Consider the following 26,245-nt stretch of genomic DNA (forward strand, 5'->3'; position numbering starts at 1 on the left):
CACATCCGTCACAGGAAGCATCAAACAAGATCTGGGGAAATTGGGAGAGGAGCATTCTGGGTAGGACTTAAGCTTGAGAGTTTTTGGTCTTCGCGGGCTGTAGTAAATATTCGTAACTGAACCCACAGGTCAAGGAATAAATGAAGACTGACAACATCAGATCAGTTGTTTCAATGACTGCATAGTCTTCCCCATTTTTCTCCGTTTTACCACATACTCTGCTAGGAGTCCCAAAAAGTATTTCATTGTTTCAATACACATTAAGTAGCTCAGTCTTCACATGTTCTGGCAGAGGCTGTGCCCTAAGCCAAGCATGTCTCTGCATAACTAACCTCATAGGTGTTGCCCAACAAGATGAATCCACTGCCATCATTGTCACGTTTGCTTGAGACCTTGTCAACTTGGAAGGAGTTTGCAAAGATCCAGCACTTTCTCTCAAGGCTTTATCCTCGTATCTTCTCTGCCTTGCCCTTAAATTTGGACAGGAAATTCCCCTGGAATTTGAACACACGAGTCTGACATTTCACAGCCCTTACAGAATTTGCCTGTATGCTTTCTGGGTGGTTCTTAGTTTTCCATTTGAAGAATCCTTCATTCTACTGAGGGTGTCTCCAAATAACTCTTCTGGCAAAGATGCAAAAAAACATGGTGTTCTCAGTGTCAGACAGTTAAGTGGGGAACAACTGGTCAGCATAAGCTAATTCATCTGCTACAGAGTCATGTGGGCAATACTCAAAGCACAAAGGGGCTTTACCACAGAACTCGGCAATTACAGATCCATCAACCTAAACAGCCTAATTTTCAAGGCTATGGAACATATCATATTTAACCTCTTAAACCAAGATATTAAAAAATCTCATATCACTGTACCCACAACAGTTCATTCTGTCAAGGGTGCATCATGTCTATCCAATCTTGTAAACCTTGTTGAGATGGTTACAGGGACAGTGGACAGGGTCACAAAGCTCCCACAGCATATGTGGATCAGACTAAGGTCTTTGACGTTCTATCCCACTCTGGCATTGTAAACAAGATAAAAGAACTAAAGCTTGACCCTTACATAGTAAGAAGGATTGCAAACAGGCTAAAAGAAAGAACTCATTCAACTAAGACAGCAGTTGCCACTTTAGAAAGTAACCAGTGGACTACCACAAGGGGGAACTGGGGCCTTCTTTTTTTGTATACACTTTTTGGGCCTCCATACCACTAACCCTGACATACAGCTAACCACATTCATGGATGACTGCAAACTGGATGTCAGTGTCCATTTTCTTAATGATGCAGAAGCACTTCAGCAAGAATTGTTTTTTTACAAACCAATGGAATAAAATGAAATGACTCAAACCAAATGCAAATAAAGTGCAGTACAATCACTTTTGGGGAAACAATCCTCATCTGCAATTTACTGCACAGCCAGTGTCTAAATCCATAGGGGCACAGAAGTCAGGGATCTTGGCACCTGGTCAGCAATTCCCTCACCTTTGAGTACTGAGTTGCAACAATAGATTGGGAATCCTTCTGTATAGTATAATGGATTTCTGTAGGTATCTTAACTAGATCAAAAGAATTTACTGTCATCTGTACTCTGCCCTAGTGAGATCAATGACAGACTACAATACTCCTTAAGATATGGTCCTAGCCAGACACATCATGAAGGCAAAAAAGACTCTCAGATTCCTGATGAAAAGGATTACTGAACTAAAAGTTCTTGGCAACCAAGAATGATTAGAATCTTATCCCTGTATTATTTCCCTTACTGACTCCTGTACAGAGATATATGTCTGTCAGTCTATACCATCAAGGATCTCAGACTAACTGATCGGTAATACCTTCACAGGATGACAGGTTGTAAAAACACCAGAACCAAGGATCTAAATCTCCATCAACATATAAATGAAACACACTGGAAGGACAGATTCATTATCTGGTGGTTGTTCCATCTTTGAAAAGCTCCCCTGCATGTTAATCAGAGTGATGCTCTTTCTTCCTTTAAGACTAATCCTGACGACTGAAGGGTATCTAGAAAGTTCATCCATGGCCTAACATGCTTCTCCCTCCTCGAAGTGCAGGCACATCTAGAGGGTGCTATTAGGCAAGGTGCACATGATTTTCAGACTTACTTGCCTTGCAGTTTTTATGATTCTATGGAGATTAAGAATCTTTGGGGGGTATGCTTCACTCTTCTATTTTTGTCTGGAATAGGGGGGTGGAGGGGAGAGCTTTTAGAACCTGGCCGGTTATTTCCTAACCAGGAAGGCTACTGCAGCAGTGAAAATGATTAACATCTATTTTGTATTAGCATGTTGCCGCGGTGGTACGGCGGTAGCATTGTTACCTCACAGCAAGAGGTTCTCCCGTTCGATTCTCGGCGTGGCTTTGGAGTGCCTTCTGTGTGTAGTCTGCATATCCTCTCCGCGGTTGGGTAGCGTTCGAAAGACATGCATGCCTAAATGGGCGTCGAGCTGGCACCTCGGTGTTTCGTAAAAATCTACTGCCAATCATTAATGGACCGGAGTTCCGCTGTGGCAACCCCTTACTAGGAAAAAGCCGAAAGACAGAAAACAACATGGTAACCATCCAAACAATGCATCATTATGAGAAATTAAGGTTCACAATGTCGCAAATATACCAAACTAACTTTACATTACTGAAATAACTGCTTTATTGTCAAAGTAAATGCAATTAGATGACGACCAACAATTTTCTAATGAAGTAACTAAACTGTATATACTTAGGTGACAGAAGGCTATGTATCATCACACCCTTACCTGTAGTTCCCTTTTTTGGTAAGCAATTCCTTAAATTGTCCAAGGGAGACCACACGCCCCTTCACAGACGTTCTATAGGGTATTGGCTCTCCACAGAAGTAGTATGCGACCACAATGTTTTCACATGACTGGGGTGCTCCACTACCTGCTCTTTTTTGAGGTTTGTGCCTATATTAAAAAAAAAAAGAAAAGAAAAATAAATACCCATAATTTATTCTCTATCAACTGTTCGGCCTAAGGAACAGCATATTCATCTGCATTGCACAGTGTGCTATCACACAAACAGCTCTGCTGAGAAACAAAGCATCAATCAATGACAACAGATCACCTCTTGCTGCATCCGATCTGCTGTGCAAGAAAAGAATGCAGTCCTCACTACTGCCTGTTGTTAGTTATGATACTTAGAAATAAGCACTGCAAGTATTTCAAAAATATGACAAGAAAAATGAAAATAGAAAAAGAAATGCCCATAATGAATATTATGAATACATTTCATGCTGTAAAAGATGCTAAGAATTATGTATACACTAAATGCATGTGGCACAAAACAAAGGCCCTGTTAGAACTGTAAGACCTGATGTTCAGTCCCAGCACTATGAAGAATAAACTGAGATTTGATGGATTACATCAGCTGATGACAGCTTGCCCATTGTGTGTGGCAGCTGGGAGTAATTGTTTCGTGGCCCATCACCTGGTGACAATTACCTTGCCTGTGAGAGAGGCCAAGCGCTGCTGAGTCAGACATACATGGGAGCACACAGGCAGCTGCTGAGAGTGTCGGCTGGCCACTTCTGAGAAGCAGTTAGAAGGGAAGGGATTGGGACCTCTATGGGACACAGAAAGTACAGTTGTCTACACTTACCATAAATGTAGATGTTCAAGTGTATTCAACTGTTGCAGTCATCACATTTGGGTTATCTGCTTGTAGTAGCCCTCAGTCGGCCTGATTATCAAAGTCTTGGGTCTTGCATCGGTTGCTGTCTCATCTTCCATGACGTCAGGTAGTCAGGGGATTAAAGCATGCAGCCGATGCCATTACATCAGTTTTTCTTGCCCCAGATGTCAGGTGCCCCCATAATGGAAAGCAATTATATATACAAGGTTACACCTCCAACAAAAAAGCAAATACACCAAAAAGCTTTAAACATAGTAAGCAAGAATAGAGGTATAGCCAAAAGAAGTCAGGGGGCTGGAGGGAGGGTAACTAGGACTGCAACAGTGAATACACTCGAACATCTACATTTATGGTAAGTGTACACAACTGTACTATGTTCTTCGTGTTTCACTGCTGCAGTCATCACATTTGTGTAGCTTCCCAAAGCTAAGTATGGGAGGAGGAAATTAGATAGCATTAGGACCAGCTGTAAGGCCCTGCAAGACTGCAGGGGCAAAGCCAGCTCTGGATTTAAAGAAAACTGGCAAATGGTAATGCTTGGTGAATATGTACAGAACTCCAAGTAGCAGCTTCTAAGATGTCCCTGGTAGGGACACCTCTGAGAAAGGCTGCAGAGGTAGATGCAGCCCTGGTTGAATGTGGTCTAATCCCCTGTGGGGTAGGTTTTCCATAGTGCTTATAGCAGAAATGAATGCAATGGCCTATCCATTTACAAATGGTTTGCTTTGAAATGGCCTTCCCCTCTGCCCCGGCAGCAAATGCAACCAGCAGCTGTTCATATTTCCTGAGAGGTTTAGTCCTGCCCAAATAAAATCTAAGTTGTCTGTGCACATCTAAAGAGTGCAGTATTCATTCCCCTTTGTTCTGTGGATTAGTAAAGAAGGTTGGCAAATTAATGGACTGATTAAGGGCCACACTGGATACCACCTTAGGCATGAAGGAGGGATTGGTCCTGAGGGACACCCTGTCCGCATGAAAAATGATGAAAGGCTCCACTGCCATGAGGGCCTGTAATTCAGACACCCTTCTAGCTGAAGTGATGACTAAAAGGAAGGCTGTTTTCCAAGAAAGGAATTTCAACTCTGCATTTGCAGCTTGCTCAAAAGGAAGTAGAGTGAGTTTTTCCAATACAACGTTAAGGTCCCAGGCTGCAGTAGGGGCTCTCCTGGGTGGTCTTAAGTTTTTGGCCACTCTGAGGAACTGCTTCAGCAGTGGGTGAGAGAAGAGGGGTGGGTTCTGTGTTGTAATGAGCTGAAATGGCTGAGGCATGAATTTTGATGGAGGAAAAGGAAAGGCCCTTGTGAAGCATCTCAGTTAAGTATTGAAGAATCTGAGGTAAATTGGGCGCTGCTGTGCCCATTCCCTGAGTTTGGTTCCAGGAACAGAATATTTTTCAATTTTCAGCATAGGATTTTCTAGTACTAGGTCTCCTTGCCTGCAGAATGACATCCAACACTTGCTTATTGAGGGATGGTAATGGAGAGTCAGGTAATTAGCCAGGCTGCCAGGTTCAGGGTTTGAAGCTGTGGGTGCAGAATTTGGCCCTCCTGCTGGGACAACAGGGCAGGAGTCTGAGGCAAGTGCCATGGTGCCAGCAGTGACACACTGCGCAGAAGGGGGTACTACCAGTGTTGGCGTGGCCAGTCTGGTGCAATCAGTATTATCCTTGGTTTGTCCTGTTTGATCTTTAGTAGTACTTTGGAGAGGAGAGGCAGCGAGGGAAAAGCATAAATTAACAGATACTTCCAGGTGTAGGACAGGGCATCCACTTTCAAAGCTTGTTTGTGGGGAGTCCTTGTGCAGAATTTTTCCAATTGGTAGTTCTGGGGGGAGGTGAACAGGTCTATATCTGGGCTCCCCCATTTGTTTCTCAACATGTTGAATATCTTTGGTTCCAGTTCCCACTCATGTGGGTCCACGAGATTTCTGCTTAGTCTGCCAGTGTATTTAACTTTTCTGGCAGGAATTGAGCCTGTAGGTGCACTTGGTAGCTCAAGGCTGTGTTCCACAGAGCCATGGCTAGTCTGCAGAGAGGGTTCCCCCTGCTTGTTTATGTACCACATAACAGTGTTGTTGTCCAACTTTACCATTAGTTGCCCTGGAAGAATGTGGTCCTTGAAAGCTGTCAGAGCATTCTGTACGGCTAACATTCCTTTTTGATTGTTATGCGGGTGCATTTGACTTGGGTTCCATTTGCCCTACATGCACTTCCCTGCCAAGTGAGCCCCCCATGCATAGTCTGATGCGTCTGTTAGGGTTTGGATGGCAGGGGGTAGAGTGAATGGTAGTCCCTTATTTTGGTGGCAGGCCTCTGCCCACCAAAGGAACTCTATCTGTAGACAAGGTACAATAGGAATCATTGCTTCTAGATCCTGAGAATGCTGACACCATAAGCTTTTTAGATACCATTGTAGTTTCCTCATATGCAGTCTTGCATATGGAATCAGAAGAATGCAGGAGGCCATGAACCCCAGGGCTTGCAGACAGGTGGGGTCTTTGTGGCCAGTAGTTTGAAGTAGATTGTCAAATGAACTTGTTTCTCTGGCATGAGGAAAGCCATCTGGGAAGTTGTGTTCAAGCTTGCTCCCAGGAATACAATTTGTTGGCAGGGTACCAGATGTGATTTCTTTTCGTTTATGGTGTACCCCAGAGAAGTTAGCAATTTTTGTACAAATGCCAGACGATTCAATAGTATGTCCTGGCTTTCTGCCTGAATTAGACAATCGTCCAGATATGGCTATATTTGGATATTTCTTTGCCTGCAAAATGCAATGACTGCAGCTAGGCACTTTGTGAATATCCTGGGTGCAGTAGATAAACTAAAGGGCAGTGCAGAGAACTGACAGTGCATGTAGCCTGCTTTGAAGCGTAGGTATCTTCTGCAAGATTCCCTTATTGGGATGTGCAGGTAAGGCTTCCTTTAAATCCAGTGTTGCCAACCAGGCATCCTTGCCTAGCATAAGAAGCAGCTGGTGAAGAGTTAGCATCTTGAATTTTGGGATCACCAAAAAAGTGTTTAGGATAGAGAGGTCCAGGATAGGATGCTAGGAGTTGTCTTTTCTGGGCACCAGGAAAAGTCTTGAGTAGAAACCTTGTCCCCTTTCCTCTTCTGGAACAGGTTGAATAGCCCTGATGCTTAAGAGAGAGAGAGAGAGAGAGAATTTGCTTTTGAGCTTCTGCCCACTGATTTGGGGGTAGATCTGGCCAACAGTTAGGGGCTGGTAAGGAGTGAAAGTGGAATCTGTATCCTTGGGAAACTATATCTGAAACCCATTTGTCCTGGGTAATGAGTTCCCAATTGTTTGCCTGCAGGGAAATTGTTTGCCTGCAGGGCAATCTTTCCCCCCTAAAGGAGCAGTCAGTTGTGTAGGGCTTGGAAGATTTAAAGTTAAGTCATTGAGACAATTTACCATGGGGGGGAGGGGGTCTTACCACTCCCAGCTTTGGAAGTGGGAGCCCCCACTGCTTAGTCCTGTGAGTACCTTGGGACTGATGCCTGGGTGTTCAGCTGGTTCTGGGTTTGGACTGAAGGCCTGGAAGAGGCAGGAAAGGACCAATTTTTAGAGGGCCAATGCCTACTAAATCTGGGAGGCTGTACTTGCAGAAAATCACAGTTTGCATAGATTTAGCTTTTTCCTCCATCTTTTTAAGTACTTCTGCTTTGTTGCCAAACAGGCGGTCTTGGTTTAAGGGAGCATTCAGCAATTTAGCTTTAACATGATCTGGCAAAGATTGCTCCTTAAGCCAAGCATGCCTTCTAAGTAAAGACCCAGTGACAGCAGCCCTGCAAGATGCCTCTAGTGAATCAAAACCACATTGCAAAGTATGTTTTCCAACTTGTTCAGCAGAATGCATTAAATCCTGTAAATCTTTATTTTCAGCACAGTCAGGAATCAACATCATTTTCTGTTTAAGCAATCCAATAATATGTTGCTGACACTAACATATGAAACTGGCAGTTTAAGGCCCTAATGGCCAAGGTTACAGAAGTGTATACCTTCTTACCCCATCTATCCAGCGCCCTGGAATCTCTATCAGAGGGGGTAGGATTTTTGGCAGAAGTAGCCTTAATGCCCTTGGGTCCCTGTGAAATGGTCTCAGAGGAGCTTGTGAGAGTCAGGAACCCTGTAACATCTATCAGGTTTTCTGGGAGCAGGAGGTAAAGAGTTAGGGGCCAAGCTAGGTTCCGAAAAGGCATCATCAACAATGTTCAGTACAGGGGGGGATAACTAAAGCCTGTGTTGTGGCAGGAGTAAGAAATCCCTAAGCCTCTTTTTAGAGTCAGTGTAATCCTGGCTTTCCCAGCAAAAATGCTCCCTAAGAGTATGCAAGGTTTCACCAAAAGAGAAATCCTCTGGAGGGGAAGCAGATGGAATAGAGTCCTCTGCATCAGAATCCTCATAGGTAGATAAGGGTAAATTCCTGGTCATCAGAGGAAACAGAAATTTCAGAGTCCTGATCAGAAGAATCATAAGTAAACTCAGTCCTAGGTCTCTTCGCGGGGGAAGGGTGGCTTCCTCCCCTGATTAGAGTAATAAGGTCTTCAGCAATTCTTATTTGTTTTTTAGGCATAGAGGCCTGGCCATGTGGTCTGGGCATTGGTTTTCTAGGCATGGATAGAGTTTTAGGCTTAGAAGAAGAAGATGGCGTTGATTTAATGTGCAAGTCAGTAGTTCTGAATGCACCCTCAGAAGCCGGTGCCTGCACAGCGGCTCCATACCCATCCAAGGTAGAGACATCTGCAGGTTCCACAGTTGAAGCATCTTGCAGCATAACGACTCCGAATAGGTCTCAGTAGAGGCCTGCAAATCTGAAATAGCAGGAATCAGGGGCTGTGAAAGCGCCTCACTGAGTACCGGCGAACTGGCGACTAGCTTAGGAGAAGCGTCGTCGTCAGCTTTGGACCTATGTGGTCAGTCTCTGTCTTTATCTTTGCGTTTTTTCAGAATGTCGGTAGTTGGGTGGCTTCCCGAAGCCATATCTGGATAATTGAACCAAGTACCAAAATGTTTAGAAGCGTAAATAAACAGACGACGAATAGTTCGTTGTTTAAATAAGGCACAAAACTGACAGCGAGGTAGGTCGTGGTCAGGGCCTAAGCAAGGAATGCAGTACGAATGAAAATCTTTATGAGGTATTTGCTTTCCACAAGAAATAAAATTAACTTTTACTGACATTGGATTAGAGCAAGAAAAAGTTTCCCCAACGAGGTTCTTAGCTTAGTTGAAGACTTTGGTTCTGAATCTCGAAAACAAAAATTTCAGAAGACAGCCGACGGGCACTTGCGAACTGCTTCTGCTTCAGGCACCGCACTACAAGAAAGACTGATGTAATGACGTTGGCTGCATGCTTTATACCCCTGACTATAAGGATTATAAGGATAAAATGATTGACTTCAACAATTGGCTAAGCTTATGGTGTCATTCAAAGGGGATCCAGTATCTGTCTGCCTGGGATGACATGATTGACAGACCACGATGCTTTGCCGCAGATGTCTCTATCTTGGATGGGTATGGAGCCGCTGTGCAGGCACCGGCTTCTGAGGGTGCATTCAGGCCTACTGACTTGCATATTAAATCAACGCCATCTTCTTCTTCTAAGCCTAAAACTCTATCCATGCTTGCTTACTTCAAGGATGCCTCTCTCTCCAATCCTGAGAGTGCAAATGAACTAACAGTGTACAGTTAAGGCAGCCAATGGGCATGGTACCAGGGTGGGAATTAAAAATAAAAAAAAAATAAACAAGAGATTCAGACAAAAAAAAATTCTAAAACTCTGGTATACCCTTAAAATGTGCATCCTCCAAACAACTTCTACATAAACCAATGCGTGAAATCTCTGCAACTTCGAGGGTACTTCAACCCTGGAATTGGTACATATTCTCCCACTTTAGCAGTTTAAGTTTTGCTGCTCTGATGACTGCAAATAAGGTCCTCAGAATTCTAACAAGCAACTGGGGCAGCAGTGTCTACTTCACTAAACAGCTTTAAGAAAGAAGTAACTTAAGGCAGCACAAACTCTGTTTAAGCATTTTCATGCTGAAAGAAAATCCTATGGCTTTAGTATGACACTGCACAAGGATAACTCAAGTCTCCTCTCGGACAATGGAATGGTTTCACATTAGGTCCAGAGAGAGTCAAGAGTGAACAGCAGCATCAGAGATCGAGGACAGCACCACTAGATGATGGCATGCTCCACAGGGGTCAAACATATTTAAAATATGTGGCTAGTGCTTGCTAGCATAATTCTATTAAATGCAGTGGGATAAGCCTCAAGCCAGACAGCACAGATAAACAGCAAATATATTAAAAGCAGCACAAACAAAATGATTATGGAGTACACAGACCTTGACATTTTATTCAGGAAACTGAAATGGCTCAGTCTCAATAAAAAAGACATTGAATCAGAGCTCATGAAAAATAATCTACATTAAAATAAACTTTTTAAACACCTTTATTTTATTATTACTTAAGGCACAAGCAAACATACATTTACTTAAAAGAAAACAAACCATATTAACATGTTCACAGTTACAAACATTACATATTACATATATTCTTTTGCACAGTAATCATCAATCTAACATTACATAAAATACTAAATTCCTGCCTTCCCTTAAACCTCACATCTCCTCCTCCATATCATTATTATGCATGTGCCGTTCTCTCAACTTCCATATTTTTCTATGTAAACTGCTCCTATCCTTCTCTAAACACCCCAGTTCAACTTTTTTATCTGTTACAATATTAACTACTTCAAATATAGTTAGTTTAGACTAGGATTTCAATTTTCTAGTAGTTACTTTTTTGGCAGCCACCAGAATTAAACTTAATAAGGCCTTACTGTGTTTAGGCAATTCAGGTACAGTATATCCCAGTTAAAAAAATAATTTCCTTAGCAACTCCCATTTGGTCACCCAACGTTTCTGACAAGAGTACTCTGTAATGGCATTTTTAAAGTCTGCCAACTCATTACACTCCCAAAACAAATGTGCCCAATTAATTATTTCTTCCCATTCACAACATTTGCCATCTCCCTGAGGAAAAATCTTTGAAGTCTGGTATAAAAACACCTATGCACACACTTCCAAGTAAAAATCCTAAATCTTCTAGACTTTGTTGCTTATTTGGGAGGTACACATGTCCTCCCATAGTTTTTGTGAACTGCTTATCCAATCTCTCTTCCCAATGTTTTCTAACCTCTTCTGATCGAGTCCTATAGTTACTGTGCAGTATTTATATATCCACCAATTATCCCCTTTTAACAGCAGCTTCTGTTATAGATTCAAATAAAATTCTACCAGAACAGGTCTTTCACTTATGATTGAGGAACCTTAACTATGTAGCTCTAAAATATCCCTTCAAATCAGGTAATCCTAAACCATCTTGTTCTATTAGAAGGATCAACTTATCTCACTTGACCCTTGTCCTCTTTCCCTCCCAGATAAAATCCTTCAACTCTTTATTAATCACTATCCACAACTCCTTTGGTTGATAAAAATATGCCTGACAAGTATATAAAACTAAAGGTACCAACAATAGTTTCAGTGCTTGCATCTTGCAAGCCACATCCATAAATAAAAGCTTCCAGTTTCTCAGTTTTTGTGTTATTTTTTTGTTTAGACTCTTCCCACATATCCTTAAACATCAAAACAGAATCCTTTTTAACCCATACCCCAAAATATTGTGTCCCCATAAACATGGGTATTGCTGATCCAAATACATGTGTGGATACATAGTTTACAGCTATAGCCTTTTATTTTTTCTTCATTAATTATATATCCTGAAAAGACTTGAAACCATATCAGGATGTTTCACAACACACTGAGATGTCCCTTTCTGGTTTTATCAGGTACAAAATAACACAGTATGCATATAGCCAACTTTTCTTGATTATCATACCAATTACATAATTGAATTTCCAAGTCCCTTATTTTATTTGGCAACGACTCTAAATATAATGCCAACAACAAAAAGGATCTGACCCTGCCTGGTGCTTCTATTCAGGCAAAACTCATCAGAAAGGAACACTCCCACTTTCATTTTTGCCTCTGATTCCTCAAATATCCTTCTAATTAACCTTATTATATCAGGGGAATGCAGATGCTTTCACTATCCTACTCAAAATCCCAGCTTACTCTGATGAATGCTTTCTCTGCATCAAGACCCACTAACAGTGTATTTTCTTACATTCTGCTTTCCTCTGGTTCATCATTTTTCTATTAATGTTGTCAAATGTTTGCCTCCTCTCCACAAAATCACACTGATCCACACCTATCAATTTTAGCAAGACCTCTGCCATTCTTTTAGCTATTACTGATAAACGCTTTATAATCATTGTTTAAAATTAAAATGGGCGTGGCCTATATGAAGCTGGGTCTGAAGAGTCTTTACCATCTTCAGGTACTACAGTCAACAAATCTTTCTTCCAGGATGTTGGTGCTTCCCCTAATTTTAAAGTACTGTTAAAATAACCTTCCAGATCTAGCATTTTCTTTGCTTCTAGCTTCCAAACTCCAACATGAATACAGTCTATTTCTGGAAACTTTCCTGCAGATTTATTAAATGCCTCCATTTTTATCTCATTACCTTCCATTTTAACTGTTAATTGTTGAGCTTCATCTACCTCTAACCTTGGCATATTTAAATCTTCCATAAACATTTCCATTTACACATTTTCCTGATTTCAACATTTCACTGCTTTATACAAAATTTCATAAAACTTCTGAAATATATCCAATACCTCTAAAGGATCTCTGGTTATTTTTCTTGTTACAGGCTCCATAAGTTTGAAAACAACCCTTTCTATCCTCTGTTGCCAAAGTCATCATGCTAAAAGTTTTTGTGTTCTGGAGTTATTTGCTTAACAGCAATCTTTCTAAACTTATGCATGTTATCTTGATACTCCCTTATTTTCTCATTAGCACTGTTCAGCTGCAGCTCTTCATGTTCTGTGAGATTCCCCTTATTCTGCACTACTTTAACCTTTGTCAGCCCCTCTAAATAATTCTGGTTACTTCTTAACCATCTTTTTCTTTTATTTCTACCCTATTTTTAAACTTCACTTTCATTTTATCCCACTCACTAACTCTAACATCTAAAGAGATTTCTATCTTCCTTAATAACGCTCAAAGAATTTGCACTACCCATTCCGTAAATTCCTCTCTTAGCAGGTAGGTGGGGAAACACCAGTGTTTAATTTTTACTTCATTACCCTGCATTTTTATCTTAGTTATTACTGGCACAAGATCTGAAATAGTGTGTCAAAGCTTTCAATTAAATGCACATGCCCCTGTGAAATATTTCTGTCTAATCTAGTCCAGTTATTGTACCTTGGGGAACATAAACATTCTCTCAAGAGTTCTACTACTGAATTCACATCTTCCATACAAAATATTTTCATAAATTCCTTCAGAAATCTACCTTCATTTGTTATATTTTCCTTTCTAGGTCCCCTAGATACATCCTCAAGTTCCAGTTCCACCTATATGCAATATTCCCTGCTGAAAGCTAATTATTTCTCCCAAATGTTCCTTAGGTTCCATAACAGTAGTCTTAGGTGGAATATAAATACATGCCAGTGTAATTTTCTTCAATTGCCAGAAGACCCTTACTATCACAAACCTAAAATTGTCATCTTTCCCCCTCTTCTACCACTACTGGAGCTCCTCTAGCAATTAATATAGGTAATCCCCCTTTTCCTTAGTTCCTAAAATTCTGCTGAATATCCAGTCTGAAATCCTTTCATCAGAGTCACATGCTCCTTCCTTCCAAATGTCTCTCCTGTAGCATTCCTATTTTCACTATGCATTTCTTAAAATAAATCAGTACTCTTACCTTTCTGTCTATACTTGTGAGGCCACTCTAAAATAATATGGGCAGTGTAGCCATTATGCTATGAAGTTATTATTCACACCTATTATATCTGACAACTTTTTAAAATGTCTATTTCCAGCTTGTGTGAGAAATGCACCCACTGTTTGGCAGGTTGATCCCTTTACACATTGCCATCTCCATTTGAACCTATGCCAGTTTTTTGTTTTAATGAAAAGCATCAAAACAAAAAAAACAACAAAAAAAAAAAACAAGCACACCCCAAGAACACCCCATAACTTATTAACTTAAAACAAAAACACAAAACCACTTACACCCTCAACTAATGAAGTTTAACCCTCCTGATAGGAACAATTGTCCCAAATTGACAGCTGGACCTACAGGCATTACCTAACCTAAAATTAAGGTTACCCATGCTAAGGCACACATTACAGCCTGTGCTCCTACTTACAGTAATTGCTGTCTATTCTTATCTTTATTCCCCTCCCAGATGTGAAAAACAGCTTGCATGCTTCCAGAAAACATTAACTTTTAGCCTTAAGAAAAAGTGCACTGGCTATACACTAAAAGCACTGAAGTATTTCAGTACCAGAAAGCTGCTCTTATTCACTTCCAATAATTTCAAACTTTTTTTTTACTAAGCTGTTTGTCCATGTACCTTATAATTTTACACTGCTCTCAGCAAACAATGCCCAGACCTCTCGAGATTTATTGCTGTCACCTGTAGTCAGCTTGTTTCCATGGAAACAATGTGCAGCTGCCTCAGCTGCAGACTTCTCAATTCACCCTGAACATTTATTTGCTAAAGGAAAACTCTTCATTACATTCATGCTGGTCTCTTATTTTTAAAGCCCACTTGCTTATACAAAAAAACTTGTTACTGGACTAAACCCAAGGGCATAAACACAGACGTACGCCTATGCAAAAGTAAAAAAAAAAAAAATCTGACCTCTACATATATAATCAGTACACTTTTATACCCCAATCCCCCACACCAACAGCCTAAGATTGCAGCCTATTAACTTAAACATGCTTTTGTTTAGCCTTTCACTTTTTACATTGCAACACCTACATTTCTTGAAACTAAAAAAGACAAAAATTACTTGATTACTTTAGTATCTTCATCACATACAAGAATCACTGAAAAATGCTTTACTATACAAATGCAATTTACTTCATGAAATGTGTTATACAAATACTGTTAAAAACTGTTTTACTTACAGTTACTTTTTTCTTCCTTTTAGTGTTCTTTCAAACATTAATGACATGAAGTGGGATATATGCCTTTCAGCCCCCCCCCCCAAGTGTAACAAAGTCAACAAAAGTCCAATCTTTCTCCGACACTTCTTGGAAAGCCATATTTCCCACATGTGACTGATGCTTTATAATCTCACATTTGTTCATTTAATTTCAGTGTTTCTGGTCTTCTTCCTATTCATCTCCATCTCCCAACCCTGGACTCCAGTTCACGTCCAAGGTGCTCCCTAACCTTTTAGTCAATGCCTGTGCTTTTTTCACCCTATCTCTAAAGCATTTTACTTTGGAAAACTGGAAAATGTTTTATTGGCAAAGTCTCTCTATAAGCTTTATTATCAGAAGAATGAGAAGCTGAATCCCCTTCTGTTTAATGGCTCACTTTTTGTTGGACAAACTTCTGTATTTCCTTATCAGCCTGTGGTGCATCAAAAATGACTTTGATTTTCAGTCCCTCCAGGGAAAACTATTCTGAAGACAGCTGGATACAGTGGATTGAATCATAAACCTGCTTCTTGACATTTCCTGACTGCTGAGACAAATGTGCTTCTTCTCTTTTGCCTGGTGTAGTGAATAATCATTTTCAATAAACACGCAACTGTCTCTGTTAGTACTTTGCTATTCTGCCACAGTTTTGTCAGGATCAATTCCTCCTGCTGGTTTGATTGCATCCTTACTAATACAGGTCTTAGCTGCCTTCTCATGACCAAGTTTGGAGCATACACACAATGTGCCCTTTCAATTAATAAATCCTGCTGTGGAATATCTGTCCAGTTACTTATTTGTGCTTTCATAAAATTAATAAAGTCTGTTTCTTCCAGTTTCTTGGGTATGGCAGAAAATCTCAGTTTTTCTAGGTGCTCTTGCCCTCTAACTCTTCCATTTTTTTCTGAAACAGCTCTTCTGGAGCAGTTTCATACTCAGTCAGCCTTTTCTTCATATTGATCTCTGCTTTTTTTTTTGCAGTTTTATCACTTCATCTGAATAGCTGTTTAAAGCTTGTTCCACTTTTTCCATACTTTTTATTTGAGTTGATCTACTCCTTCAGTGTTTTATTTCAATCAGCTCTGTACACATTTGATGTTTCCCCATAAATTACTGGAAGGCATCTCTTGTACAAATGTTAGAGCTTGAACTGTTTTTTTCTGAATAGCTGCAGGATTCTTTCTAGTCACTCTTTTCTCTTTTTACCTATTCTAACTGATTTTCTTTCAGGCTCCATTAGTTTCTTCTTTGCTTCATCCAGGCAGTGAACTTACTAGACAGTAACTGAATTTTACTAAAACTGACAGAATTACTGGCCCTTACCTACCAGTTCTTTTTCACACTGGGAGAGTTGAAATTAAGCTGTTGATCAGTGTGCAGTCACCAGGGACAGCCTACATCAAAATAAACTTTATGCAAAGTAAGTTTTAAGGGATCTCCTGAAATGTTCCACAGTTGGTTCTAATACCAGACCATGCAGTGAAGCTCCGAGGCCAGTAACTTGGCAAGAAAGGGGTGCTTCTTCCAAACTTGAATACTGGTCGACTCTAGTAGTGTTCGGCCTCTAAGTAAAACCACTCTTCTTTGCAAACTTCACAAACATCTACAGACTTATACTCTTCCCCAAGACTGATCATCAGTGCCAAGTTCTAGTCAAAGCCTACTGGCTGCTGATTTTTTGTAAGATAAAACTTTCACCAGGCTCCCTACTATTCACTCACTCCCTTTACTTGCTAGCTGCCTATTTCCACACACGTCTAACTACAACATATAACCTCCCTACAAAAACTGAAATTAAAGCTTAACAGCTCATACCACAGTTTTAACAATTTAGGACCACAAGATTGGGAATCTCATCCGACCTCTCAATACTCCTTTAAAGGGCCTCCGACGACCTATCATCCTGGTAAAGAACCACTATGTCCTCTCCTGCAAGGCCCCACTGCTATAACGCACACCCTGGGTTTAGAAAATAGACCAAATGGTGGCATATCACACCAAAAGTCGTCTCCACACACAGCATGATGAATAGGTTCCTAGGTTGGTACTAGGCTATCAGCCCTAGGGCTTATACAAGCCTAGCCATAACAATTCCCTGGCTATTTCTTCTCACACTATTTAGTTCCCTGAATGATCGTCCTGTGCAAATTCAAGGTACTAATGCACTAAAAAGTGACCTTTATATCCTGTGACATTATCCAGGAACCTAGCATACCTGGCGACAAGACTCTCTGGAGGGCCATACTCGGAGCTTAATGCAGTGCATGTATAGAAATGGACTGAAATATCTAGTCCCCATCAGAATCATATAAAGGTCAGAGTAAAACTGCTATGCACCTCTGTGAAAAAGGGGCATGTAACCTCTACAGACTTTAAGGAGCTTTTAAGAGTAGCGGCTAGGCTTTTCCCAAAATCTGCAAAGACAGCATGAGTAGCGAGTCTTCAAGGGAAGAACCAAAATTCTTTAAGAAGGGTCTTACATGACATCTACAAGTCCCTTATACCGGATCATAATACTAGGATGAAATTTTGAGAATCTTAACTCGCAGGCAGTCCTAAATGGTAGCCAGAATGGGCTGGCACAGTTGCCCTCCCCAGGGACTTAGATGCAGAGGCAAAATAATGCCTGACATTTGTTAGTCCTTTTCATACAAATAAATTCTCTTCAGAAATCCACACTGGCCTGGAAGAACCAAAGGAGGCTGAACAAGTCATCAAAGCAGACCCCTCCACAACAGTTAGGGGATTGTTACCTCTTTTGTATGTCCTCCTTAAAACCCTTAAAGGAATAGAATCTATCTCCAGAATGAGCCATCTGGAATGGCTAGACTGAACAAATCCCCTAGAATAAGTGAAATCATCCAAGCCATCTGCTGTAGGCATATCCCTGAGTCTGCTACCTAAGCCATAAGGAGTAGTCAAAATAACATCAGGCCATGTGCAAGCCTTTTGTGCATTCTGTGATAAAGTTCTAAACCAAATCCTCTTTAATCCGATAAACAGGAGGACAGTTAGCTTTATTACAGAGAGCCAAGAAGCTAGAGAATTAGAAAATCAATTAACGGGCCTAAGCCAGTCTCAGCTGGCAAAGGATAACACCCTCTTGTTTCTGCTGTCCAAAGTCTTTCTCTACTTATAAGGCAGTATATGCTCCTGTAATTTCTGGAAGCTATGCTGGGCTGACAAGATCATGCAAGGTTGGAAGGATCTTGTACTGCTGTACATTTAACTAGAAGGGAGATGTTCATGCCCATTAACTCAAATAGCAGGTTCTGTGAACATTGGCTTGTTTACATGTTTTGTATTAAGGTGTCAGTTAATTTAACGGAAAGCTGAAATTCAGTGTTATCTGAGGCACTGCGCTGCATTGCAATTTGACTATATGCTTTCTTTTGTGACTGCTCTGTATGCACTGGAGTGAGGCAAGTTTTTACTGTAGGTGGCCTCTGCCCTTTCTATGCAGATGTGCGATAGTGGTGACCCCTACAAAAGAAATATTTTAATACATTGTCTTGTAGTTTAATCAAACTGCATTGTTTCTTTTAAAAACTTAGTTTTGGTCATTTAGTATATGCAGATGATGCTGATCTAATGACATGAACCCTGAAGTACTCTACACAGAGATTTTTGCTTAGGCTGTATGAGTGTGTTTCAGAGTTAGTGTGTTTGGGGGGGGGGGTCTTATAAAAGTGCAATGACTTTCAATGAGTCAACTAATCAAAGTCTGGATGCCTCCAGGCTGCAAAGATAGCTACTTTGAGGAAAGTTCTCATGTACGTATAACCAAGGGGTCCTCATCTAATGACAGGAATGTCTGAGGAGAAGCCAGAGGAACCACATAGCAGTCCATAAAGGGAGTCACTGCTTGAGAGACTCTCCTCAAGAAGGATTTCAACCTGGGGATCTGTAGGAAGTGGCGAGAACTCTCTATCCTTATTTGCCTCAGACAGGAATAACATTTCATCCTCTAAGTTCTGAGTTCCCTTCCTAGATCTGTGAGGGAAGGGAAGAAAAGTACAGTTGTGTACACTTACCATACATGTAGATGTTCAAGTGTATTCACTGTTAAAGTCATTACATTTGGGTAATCTGCTGGCAGGTTGCCCTCAGTCGGCCTGAATAACAGTCTTGGGTCCTGCGTCGGTTGCTGTCTCCTCTTCCATGACGTCAGGTCATCAGGGGTATAAAACATGCAGCCGGCACCATTTTATTCAGTTTTTCTTGCCCCAGATGTCAGGTGCCCCCCAAATGGGGAGCAAAAAAAAAATATATATATATATATATATAAACAGTAAGTATATATAAATGCACTTTTAGCAACATAAACCTTACCTTCATCTAAAAGCAAATACATCACAAAGGCTTTTGTGTATAGTGAAGGAAAGAAAAGGTATAGAAAGGGGGATAGTGGGTGGGTAACCCGGACTGCAACAGTGAATACACTCGAACATCTACATGTATGGTAAGTGTACACAACTGCACTATGTTCTTCTTGTTTCACTGTTGCAGTCATTACATTTGGGTAGAATCCCAAAGCTATGGATGGGAGGATGGAACTAAACAGCATTAGGAGCGGCTATAAAGCCCTGCAGAACTGCAGTCGCAAAGCCTGCCCTGGATTTGGAGAAGAGAGGCAAATGATAATGCTTTGTGAAAGTATGAACAGAGCTCCAAGTAGCAGCTTCTAGAATGTCTTTGGTTGGAACCCCTCTGAAAAAAGCTGCTGAAGTAGAGGCAGCCCTGGTGGAATGTGATCTGATCCCCTTGGGCACAGTTTACCATGGTGCAAGTAGCAGAAATGAATGCAGTGGCTTATCCAGTTAGAAATAGTCTGCTTTGATATAGCACTCCCCTCTGACCCTGCAGCAAATGCTACCAGTAGTTGCTCAGATTTTCCTAGAGATATGGTCCTGTTTAAGTAGAATCTTAGTTGTCTGTGTACATCCAATGAATGCAGAATCCACTCCCCCTTGTTCTGCGAATTTGGGTAAAATGTTGGCAGGTGAATGGTCTGGTTAAGAGCCACAATGGATACCACCTTAGGGATAAAAGAAGGATTGGTCCTGAGGGACACCCTGTCTGGGTAAAATATAATAAAAGGCTCCACTGCCATGAGAGCCTGTAGTTCTGAAACCCTTCTTGCTGAAGTGACTGCCAAGAGGAAAGCTGTTTTCCAAGATAGAAATTTTATATCTGCAGTAGCTGCTGGTTCAAAAGGAGGCAGGGGGAGTTTTTCCAGCACAAAACTGAGGTCCCATGCAGGAGTTGGTGATCTTCTGGGAGGCCTTAAATTTTTGGCCCCTCTAAGATACTGTTTAAGCAGAGGATGAGAAAAGAGGGGAGGCTCTTTGTTGTAATGAACCGAGATGGCAGAGGCATGGATTTTTATTGAAGAAAAAGATAGGCCCTTGTCAAGCATCTCAGTCAAATATTGTAAAATCTGAGGAATATTGGGCTTTGCTGTGTCTGTTCGTTGTGCTTGGTTCCAAGCACAGAATCTCTTCCATTTATCAGCATAAGATTTTCTTGTACTAGGCCTTCTGGCTTCCAAAATGACATCCATCACAGATTTACTGAGAGGCGTTGTTTGAATAATTAGTTGATCAGCCATGCTGCAAGATTCAGAGTTTGGAGCTGTGTGTGCAGAATTTGATACTTCTGCTGAGACAGTAGATGAGGTATTTGAGGCAAGTACCTTGGAGGAAGCCGAGACATATTCCTTAGAAGTGGGTACCAGTGCTGGTGAGGCCAGTCCGGAGCAACTAGGATAATTGTTGGTTCTTCCTGTCTGACTTTTAGTAAGACCTTAGAGAGTAGAGGCAGAGGGGGAAAGGCATAGACTGATAGTTTTTTCCAGCTGAAGGATACAGCATCCACTTTCCATGCTTTTTTGTGATGAGTTCTTGTGCAGAATTTGTCCAACTGATAATTTTGGGGAGAGGCAAATAAATCTATGTCTGGGCTCCCCCATTTCTGTATTAACATGCTGAAGATTTGTGGGTCCAGTTTCCATTCGTGCGGGTCCATAAGATTTCTGCTTAGGTCATCTGCCAGAGTATTTTGCTTTCCTGGCAGGAACTGAGCTTGAAGATGTATTTGGTAAGTCAAGGCTGTGTTCCACAAGGCCATGGCTAGTCTGCAAAGGGGGTAGGAATGTGTACCCGCCTGCTTGTTTATGTACCACATAACTGTGGTGTTGTCCGTCTTTATCAGTAGTTGTCCTGGATGAAGTAAGTACTTGAAGGCTGTCAGAGCATTCGGAACAGCTAGCATCTCTTTCTGGTTGATATGCAGATGCATTTTTGTTTGGGCTCCATTTGCCCTGAATGCATCTCCCTGCCAGGTGGGCCCCCCCAAGCATAGTCTGATGCGTCTGTAGTTAGGGTTTGGGTGGCAGAGTGAATGACAGTCCTTTGTTTTGGTGACATGTCTCTGCCCACCAAAGAAACTCCTGTTGTAGGCAGGGAATGAGAGGAATCAATGTTTCCAGACTGTGACAATGTTGACTCCATAAACTTTTTAGCCACCACTGAAGTTTCCTCATATGCAGTCTCGCATATGGAATTAGAAGAATGCAGGATGCCATGAACCCTAAAAGCCTGCAGAATTTGTCTTGCAGATAACTGTTTTTTTGTTGCCATTTGTTTGAAGTATATTGTCAGTTGCCTTTGTCTGGCGTGAGGTAAGCCATCTGGGCAGTTGTATTCAAGCTTGCACCCAGGAATGTAATTATTTGAGAGGGTACCAGTTGTGATTTCTTTTCGTTTATGGTTTACCTTAGGCATGCCAGAAGCCTTTTTACAAACACCAGATGTTGAAGAGGAGTGTCCTTGCCCTCTGCTTGAATGAGACAGTCGTCCAGGTAAGGATAAATTTGAATGCTTCTTTGTCTGCAGAATGCAATAACTGGTGCCAGGCACTTTGTAAAGACCCTGGGCGCAGTAGATAAGCCAAAGGGCAGTGCAGAGAATTGGTAATGCAAAAAACCTGCTTTGAAGTGGAGGTATCTTCTGCATGATTCCCTTATTGGGATATGCAGGTATGCCTCTTTTAAGTCTAGTGTTGCTAACCAAGCATTCCTGCCTAGCATAGGCAGTAGCTGTTGTAAAGTCAGCATTTTGAATTTTGGAATGTCTAGGAACATGTTCAAAATCGATAAGTCCAGTACTGGACGCCATGAATCGTCTTTTCTGGGTACCAGGAAAAGTCTTGAATAAAAACCTTGTCCTTTTTCCTTTTCTGGTACCGGGTGAATAGCCCCCATATCCATGAGGGACATGACTTGTTTCTGGGCCTCTGCCCATTGGTTTTGTGGCAGATCTGGCCATCCATTTGGAATTGGCAAAGTATGGAAATTAAATCTGTACCCCTGGGATACTATGTTTAATACCCACTTGTCCTGGGTAATTAACTGCCAATTTTGAGCATGAAGTGCTAGTTTTCCCCCCAAAGGGGCTGCCAAAAGATAAGTGCTTGGTGATGGTAGAGGAAAGTCATTGAGACTGCTTACTGTAAGGTTGTGCTTTGTTTACTCCAGATTTGGAGGTGGAGGCACCCCATTGCTTTGATCTGCAAGAACCCTGTGATTGGTATCTGGAGCCTTTTGAGCGCCTGGATTTGCCCTGAGTGGCTCTGTTGGACACAAGAAAGGACCAATGTTTAGTAGGCCAGTGTCTACTGAACCTGGGTGGCTGCACTTACAAGAAATCTTTTACAGTTTGCATTGATTTAGCTTTGTCTTCCATTTTCTTTAAAACCTCTTCTGCCTTATTACCAAACAGAGTATCATGTTGCAAAGGGGCATCCAACAATTTAGCTTTAACATGATCAGGCAGATTTTGCTCCTTGAGCCAGGCATGCCTTCTAATCACAGATCCAGTAACGGCGGCCCGACAAGAGGCCTCCAAGGAATCAAAACCACATTGCAAAATATGCTTTCCAACCTGTTCTGCTGAATGCAATAATTCATGTGACTCTATTTTCCACACAATCCGAAATCAACATAATTTTCTGTTTCAGTAAGCCCATAACATGCTGTTGATATTTAAGCATATGAAACTGGCAGTTTAAAGCCCTGACTGCCAAGGTTGCAGACGTATAAACCTTCTTACCCCATCTATCCAGCGCCCTGGAATCTCTATCAGAAGGGGTAGGATTCTTGGACGTAGAGGCCTTAACACCCTTGGGACCCTGAGAAATAGCTTCAGGATCAGCAGTAGGATTTTTAAAAAAAAATTGTGGGAGTCAGGAACCCTGTAATAACTGTCTGGCTTACTAGGAGCCGGAGGCAGGGAATTAGGAGCCATGCTTGATTCCGAGAACACATCAACAATATCTAATACAGGAGGTATTGCCAAAGGCCTATGCTGAGGAAGAAGAAGGAAATCCTTAAGCCTCTTTTTTTGATTCAGAGAAGTCCTGACTCTCCCAGTGAAAATGTTCTCTTAAAGTATGCAAAGTCGCTCTAAAAGAGTAATCCTCAGGAGGAGATGCAGATGGGATGGAGTCCTCTGCATCAGAATCCTCATAGGGTGGAATAGAAAATTCCTGATCAGAAGAGGAATAAGAAGAAATGGAAACCTGATCTGAAGATTCATAATCAGTGCCTTGCCTAGGCCTCTTAGCAAGGGGGGGGGGGAGGTTGGGAACCCCTGATCAAGGTAATTAAATCCTCAGCCATTTTGATCATCTGTTTTTTAGGCATAGGGGCCTGAGCACGTGGCTCATGCGTCGTTTTTTTAGACATAGAAGATATTTTTGACCTTATTTTTGAGGCTAGCGTCGGTTTAATATAAACATGCTGAGGCCTGAAAACACCCTCAGAAGACGGTGCCTGCTAAGTGGCTCCGGACCCATCTAAGGGAGAGACATCCGCGGGTTCAATACTCTGAGTATCTCATGGCATACCGGACTCCAAATGGGTCTCGGTAGAGGCCTGCGACTCAAAAGTAGCGGGTATCAGGGGCTGCGAAAGTGCCTCACTGAGTACCGGCGAACCAGTGACTGGCTTAGGAGAAGCTTCGTCGGTTTTGGACCTCGACGGTCTGTCTCTTTTTCTTTGAGTTTTTTGTGAACTCCGGTAGTCGGATATCTAACTGACGACATTTCAGGATAATTAAATCTTGAACCAAAATATTTAGAAGCAAAAATATACTGTTGGTTAAATCTAGCACAAAACCAACAGTAAGGCACATTGTGATCTGGGCCTAGGCAAGAAATACAGTACAAATGAAAATCCTTATGAGGTAATTTGCTTCCCACAAGTAATGTAATTATTAACTTTTACTGACATCGATAAGGAGGAAGAAAAAGTTTCCCCAACGGGGTACTTAGCTTTAGTTTGAAGACTTCGGTTCTGAAACTCTAATACGAAAATTTCAGGAGTCGGCCGACTGGCACTTGCGAACTGCTTCTGCTTCGGGCACTGTGCGGCAAGAAAGAATAAAATGGTGCCGGCTGCATGTTTTATACCCCTGACTACCTGTCGTCATGGAAGAGGAGACAGCAACCGACGCAGGACCCAAGACTTTGTTATTCAGGCTGACTGAGGGCAACCTGCCAGCAGATTACCAAAATGTAATGACTGCAACAGTGAAACACAAAGAAAGTACAGTTTTGTACCTACCATACATGTAGATGTCCGATAGATATGCAACTGCAGTCCTGACATATGGGTTGTCCTGCCTCAGGCAGCCGTTCGGTCGGCCGGATTCCAAAGTCTGGGTCCGGCGTCGGCTGATGTCGCTTCTTCCCCGATGTCAGAGCGGCTGGGGTATAAAAGCATCAGTCGACGCCATCTTCTTCAGTGTTTCTTGCCCCAGATGCCAGGTGCCCTCCAAGGAAGGCTAAATTTAGAGAATGGATAAAATTCCAGACATGCACAACAGTAATAAACACAAACACCATAACAGCTATCCCCAGCTAATTTGAAAAAGGGGAGTGGACCCAAAAAAGAGAATTACAGAGGGGTAGGAAGGAAGGAAAACCTGACTGCAGTTGCATATCTATAGGACATCTACATTTATGGTAGGTACAAAACTGTACTATGTCCTTCAAGAATGCAACTGCAGTCCTGACATATGGGTTGAATACCATAGCCAAGCTGGGGGTGGTAGGATCTAAGGTAAGGATGGTGTAGCTAAAATGCCCTGCAGGACTGCAGAAGCAAAGCCTGCTCGGGATCTGGAATATAAAGGCAGGTTGTAATGTTTGGAAAATGTATGCACGGAGCTCCATGTAGCAGCCTCTAGAATGTCCTTTGTAGCCACCCCTCTTAGAAAGGCTGTGGAGGTGGCTGTAGCTCTGGTGGAGTGTGGCCTGATATTGGCTGGCACACCTTTTCCATGGAAAGAGTAGCAGAATCTGATGCAGTTTCCAATCCATTTTGAAATTGTTTGTTTGGAAATTGCCTTTCCTTGTACTCCAGCAGCGTAAACTACAAATAGTTGGTCAGACTTTCTGTTGGCCTTTGTTCTGTCCAAGTAATAGCACAATTGTCTGTGTATGTCCAAAGTGTGCAAAAGCTTTTCTCCTTTATTTTGAGGATTGGGAAAGAAAGTAGGCAGGTGAATTGCTTGATTTAGAGAAACCCTGGATATCACTTTTGGCATGAATGAAGGATTGGTTCTTAAAGAGACTCTGTCCTGATGGAAAATAAGAAATGGAGGTACTGCCATGAGGGCCTGTATCTCCGAGACTCTTCTTGCTGAAGTAATTGCCAACAGGAAAACTGTTTTCCAGGAGAGAAATTGCAATTCTGAAGATGCTGCTGGCTCGAAAGGAGGAAATTAATTTTTCCAAGACGAAGTTGAGGTCCCATGCAGGCACTGGTGGTTTTCTTGGAGGTTTGATATTCTTTATCCCTCTTAGAAACTGTCTTAGCAAAGGATGTGAAAACACAGGTGGATCACAGTTGTATTTTGCTGAAATTGCTGAAGCGTGTATTTTTATGGAAGAATATGAAAGGCCATTGTGAAGCATTTCTGCCAAGTATTCTAGTATCTGTGGGATGTTCATTACTGATGCATCCTGACCCTTGTTGGCATTCCAGATGTTGAATCTCTTCCATTTGGCTGAATAAGTTTTTCTGGTGGAAGGCCTGCGTGTAAGATCTCTTGAAATTTTTTGGAGAGAGAGATATGGGGAGAAGTCATGGAACCCTCCAAGCTGTCAGTTGCAATGTTTGCAGGTTGGGATGAACAGTCATGTAATTGTGCTGAGTTATAAGCAGAGGCCATTGAGGCAGGGGCCACGGCTTGGTGCGAGTTATGCTCCTTAGTAATGGATACCAGTGCTGTCTTGGCCAGTCTGGAGCTATCAAAATGCCTTTCGGTTGTTCTGCTTTGATCTTCAGTAACACCTTGGTCATTAATGGTAGAGGTGGGAATGCATAGATTGTTAGAGAATTCCAGCTGAAGGAGAGAGCATCCATTCTCCAGGCTTGAGGATGGTGTGTCCTTGAGCAGAACGTCTTCATATGATGATTGAGGGGTGAGGCAAAGAGATCTATG

The 26,245-nt window shown here is 41.8% G+C and overlaps 1 protein-coding gene across 2 annotated transcripts in view; it reads right to left on the minus strand.

Moving 5' to 3' along the window:
• Positions 1 to 26,245, minus strand: part of AXIN1 (axin 1) — a 1,214,366-nt gene that overhangs the window by 318,218 nt on the left and 869,903 nt on the right. For both annotated transcript variants that reach the window (XM_044089473.1, XM_044089474.1), the window contains one exon: positions 2,769 to 2,936. In XM_044089473.1, coding sequence (XP_043945408.1) covers positions 2,769 to 2,936 — 168 coding nt within the window. The remainder of the gene's footprint in view (positions 1 to 2,768; positions 2,937 to 26,245) is intronic.

The sequence above is a fragment of the Protopterus annectens genome, chromosome 12.part0 (assembly GCF_019279795.1).
Source record: "Protopterus annectens isolate FY-2018-M chromosome 12.part0, PAN1.0, whole genome shotgun sequence".
NCBI lineage: Eukaryota > Metazoa > Chordata > Ceratodontiformes > Protopteridae > Protopterus > Protopterus annectens.